General features: G+C 47.1%; 1 protein-coding gene across 4 annotated transcripts in view; it reads left to right on the plus strand.

Moving 5' to 3' along the window:
* Positions 1 to 3899: 3899 nt before the first annotated feature.
* Clic6 (chloride intracellular channel 6) overlaps positions 3900 to 4623 on the plus strand; it is a 39869-nt gene continuing 39145 nt past the window's right edge. For 2 of the 4 annotated variants that reach the window (XM_013504459.1, XM_013504463.1), the window contains exon 1: positions 3900 to 4620. In XM_013504459.1, coding sequence (XP_013359913.1) covers positions 3991 to 4620 — 630 coding nt within the window. In that variant the 5' untranslated portion in view covers positions 3900 to 3990. The remainder of the gene's footprint in view (positions 4621 to 4623) is intronic. The other 2 variants (XM_013504469.1, XM_013504472.1) reach the window with 1 other exon arrangement.

The following is a 4623-nucleotide window of genomic DNA, read 5'->3' on the forward strand; positions in this document are numbered from 1 at the left end:
GAGGTCCCGAGCTCCTCGGATGATCAAGATGGCTGAATTCCATCAGGGAAGCCAACACAGCAAGCTTCTCCAGCAAGCTGGCAGTGCACCATCTTCCTCTCCAGAGCCAGGAAGCGATGCTCAAACTGAGGACCAGAGCTCCCCCAAAGTGAACCAAAGCCATTCTCAGTGCCAACAAGGTCCAGAGCTCCTCGGAGGATGAAAACAGCTAAGTTCATCAGGAAAGCCACCACGACGAGCTCCTCCAAAACAACCAACAGCTCATTATAGCTTCCACCATCTCCACCAAGTCTCTCAGCTCCCAACAGCCTTTTCTTCTGTGCTCAACAGCCTAGCCTCTTATGATGCTGGCAACAGTCCCCAGGTGGGCCTCCCACACCCAGCACCACATTTACTCAGTTCACCTGGGAGTTATAAGCTGACAACCAGTTGTCAATCTACCACAGGCATGTAGGCTGATTACATCTTGGAAACTGAATAGTGTTGCAATAAACATGGTTGTGCAGGAATCTCTTTGGTGTGCTGATTTCATCTTGTTTGGCTATATACCTAGAAGGAGGATAACTAGATCAATACGATAGATCTATTTTTAGTTTTTTGAGGAAACTCCCCTGTATTCTCTATAATGGCCATACTAATATACATTCTTATCAATAGTGCATAAGAGTTCTTTTTTTTTTTTTTTGATAAGGTAGCAGAATACAAAACAACATTGCCAGTAAAAATGCCAACTTTTTTTTTTTTGTAATAGCCATTCTAATTGTGGTTAGATGGTATATCACCGTGATTTTGATTTGCATTTCCCTGATGGCTAGGGATGTTGAGCACTTTTTTCCCCCACATATTTGTTAGCCATTTTTATTTCTTTTTTGAGAATTGTCTATTCATGTCATTTGCCTATTTTTAATTGGATTACTTGGTTGTTTTGTTAGGGTTTTGAGTTCTCCATATATGCTGGATATTAACCCTGTCAGATGAAGAGTTGACACATATTTTCTCTCATTCTGTTGCCTCTTCATTCTGTTGTTTCCTTTGGTGTTCAGCAACTTTACAGTTTGATGGAATCCTATCAGTGAACAGTAGCTTTTGTTTCTTGTGTTTGCAAGATCCTATCCTTTAGAACAAATCATCTCAAGATACACCAGTATCTTAAAATATTTCCCAAAAGTTTTAGATCTTACATTCAGGTCATTGATTCATTTTTTGGGTTGAATTTTGTACAGGTGAGAGATAGGGGTTGTTTCAATCTTCTGCGTGTGGACATCCAGTTTTACTGGCATCCCTTGTTGAAGAAGCTGTCCTTTCTTCAATGTATGTTTTGTGGTACTTTTTCAAGAACCAGCGAGCTGTAGATACATGGTTTTATTTCTGGGATCTCTATTCCATTCTATTGGTCTATGTGTATGTTCTATGCTAATACTGCACCATGTTCTTTTGGTTACTTTGATTCCATTGTTGTCTTAAAATCAGAAATTGTGATGCTGCCAGCTTGGTTCTTTTTGCTTAAGTTTACTTTGGTTATTTATAATCCTTTTTTGGTTTCCATATGAATTTTAGGTCTGTGTTTTCTATTTCTTTGAACAAGGCCGTGATATTTTAATGGACATTGCATTGCTTCTGCAGATTGCTTTGGGCAGTATGGACATTTTAACAATGTCAGTTCTTCTGATTATGGATGTGAGCAGTTTTTCCGTATTCTATTATCTTCTTTACTTTCCTTCAGCTCTGTTGAGTAATTTTTGCTGTAGAAGTCTTTTACTTCTGTGGATAAGTTTGTTGTTAAGTATTTTTTTTTTTTGTAGCTGTTGTGAATGGCATTGCTTTTGTCACTTCTTGTACAGTGAATTTATTATTGGTGTACAGAAGATCTACTAAACTTTGTGTGTGGTTTTGTATTCTTCTACCTTACCAAATTTATCAGTTTCAGTAGTCTGTTGGTGAACTCTTTCTTTTTCTTATATATAGTGTCATATCATTACCACACATAGGTTATTGGACTTTCTCCCTTCCTGTTTGTATGCTTTTTTTATTTCTTTCAGTCTAATCGTTTCAGCTGAAACTTCTGGTACTATATTTAATGAGAGGCAAGAGTGGCATCCTTGTATTGTTCCTGATTTTAGAGGAAATGCTTTCAGCTCTTTCCTATTCAGTATGATGTTGGTGATGTTTGTTAAATGTAACCTTTATTACTTTGTCATATGACCTGTCTCTATCTAATTTGTTCAGGACTTTTATCACGAAAGGATGTCAAATTTTATCAGACCTTTTTCTGCATTTATTAAGAAGATCATGTATTTTAAATTTTTTGTTCTGTTGATGTGATGTATTACATTTATCGATTTGTGTGTTTTGACCCTTTTTATATCCCTGCAATGAAACTAGCTTGAGTGTTCCTGTTGTGCTGTTAAATTCAACTGGGGTTTTATTGAGAATTTTTATGTCTGTGTTCATCAGGGATGTTGGTCTATAGTTTTCTTTCCTTTCTCTGTGTGTGTGTGTGTGTGTGTGTGTGTGTGTGTGTGTGTGAGACTTGTCTTTCATAAGAAGGTAATGCTTACTGTCTCAGTTACTTTTTTCTTGTTGCTGGGACAAATACCTGACTCCCAAAATTAAGGAAGGAAAGGTTTATTTAGCTTACAGTGTGTGGAGGTTTCAGTTCATCATCAGCTGGCTCCAAAGCAGAGTGGCACATGGCAGAGGGCAACAGTTCATGGCTGCGGAAGATAGCAAAAGCACCAAGAGCAAAGAAAGGAAGAGCAGCAGTGGAAGAGCAAACCTCTTTCCCTCCCTTATGTTGTATGCAAGATACCAGGGCAGGTATAGCTCTTACACTCAGAAATCAATCATAAACTCTAGAAGCCTGCCCCATGACTGCATGAGGCTTTGGGAGGACATCCAGACACAAACCATAACACTGACTTTAGACTGAGTTTGAGGGATTCCTTCTCTTTAAATCCTATGGGACAGTTTCAGAAGAACTGGTGTTAGTTCTTTAAAGTATAACTTGTTTTTTGAAGGAGAAGGTACACTATTCCCTCTTTTACATCTTGGATTTTCTTACCCTCCTTTAAGCTCCTCGGTCCCTTAAAAATATCAAGATCAAAGTAGTGGTCAAGCGTTCAAAAAATTCTAGGAGAGTCTACACTGTAAGCAAGTCTTAGCATTTTCAGGGACAAGGGAGGAAAAAGATATAACCTGTGTGGGACTCGGGGTACTTGTCATGCCTGGAGAGGCAGCCCCTCATGCTCAACAGAGCCCTTTCGTGGTCAGAAAAGCCCGTTTGGCTCCTTCTGCTCCTACATTCGAACTCTGGAATCCGTCAGGACGGCCCTGGAGAAATAGAAGGCCACAGGCCTCATCTCCCCTGCTCCGGGGATTTATACCCTTGCTGTTGGTCATGAGGCTCAATCTAGGCAGGTGTAGTCAGGTGTGGAACTTAATGTTTCACTTTTGGGATAAGGTGGAAATTAGGTGTTTGAGTGCCGGCTTGTGTGTAAATGGCTCTGAAACTTGAAGCTGTTCCAAATCCCCGAGCAACCAGTAGAACCAGGCTCTTTTTATGAAAATCCGCAAGGGCCACAGAAAGGCTACCATTGGCCAGGCTTCCAGGCCACCCAAACACTGGGGCAGGAGAGGGAACAAATCCCGCCCAAGCCTCGGGGCACAGAGTTGGCCCCAAAGACAACCCTAGACAGAGGCTAGCGGGCCGGGCACTTCAAAGGGCCCTCTCCACCCGGCACGGCGTCTCCCGGGCCTGCGCTCCAGACTGGGGTCGCGGTGGGAAACGGAAGAAGCAAGAGAGAGGGAGGAGGAGCCCAAACACCTTAAGCCAGGGCGGAGCGGATTTCGCTCTGCGCGAAACTTCTTCGGAGCCCGGAGTGGGGGGTCCTCCCGGAGGAAGCGCAGCAGCCCTGCCCCTCGTCCCTCAAGCGGGCACGGCTGAGCGTACCCAGGGAAAGGGGCTTGGGTCGAGGACAGGGATCCAGAGCCATGGCCGAGGCCGCGGAGCCGGAGGGGGGAGCTCCGGGTGCCCAGGGGCCGCCCGAAGACCCAGCGACCCTGGCCGCGGGCTCCGAGGCGGAGGGACACGAAGCTGGCGAGGGCGCCGCAGCGGAGCCCAGCGGCGAGGGGACGCGCGCGGTGGAGGAGGACGGCGGCGGGCGGGACGCGGGGTGCGCCGGCGAGGGAGGGGACCCGGGGGCTGAGACTCAGGGCTCGAGGGGAGCGCAGGGCTCGGAAGAGGCCGGGGAGGAGACCAGGAAGGGGACCCAGGACGGCACCGCGGTGCCCCCCGCAGGGGAGGGGGCGGGCGGCGCGCAGCAGGTGGAAGAGAGCGCGGGGGAGGCTGAGGGGGACCTCGGGGACCCCGCGGCCCCGGAGGAGCCAGGGGAAGAGGAGCGCAGGCTGGAGGAGACACCGGGGTTCGGCGTAGATGCCCAGGGGCCTGGAGGGGACAGAGTGGACGCCCAGGGGCAGGCAGGGGACAGCGTGGACGCCGAGGGGCCGGGAGGAGACAGCGTGGGCGCCCAGGGGCAGGCAGAGGACAGTGTAGATGCCCAGGGGCAGGCAGGGGACAGCGTGGGCGCCCAGGGGCAGGCAGGGGACAGTGTAGATGCCCAGGGG

Source organism: Chinchilla lanigera, unplaced genomic scaffold, assembly GCF_000276665.1.
Source record: "Chinchilla lanigera isolate Chin_1 unplaced genomic scaffold, ChiLan1.0 scaffold00006, whole genome shotgun sequence".
Lineage (NCBI taxonomy): Eukaryota > Metazoa > Chordata > Mammalia > Rodentia > Chinchillidae > Chinchilla > Chinchilla lanigera.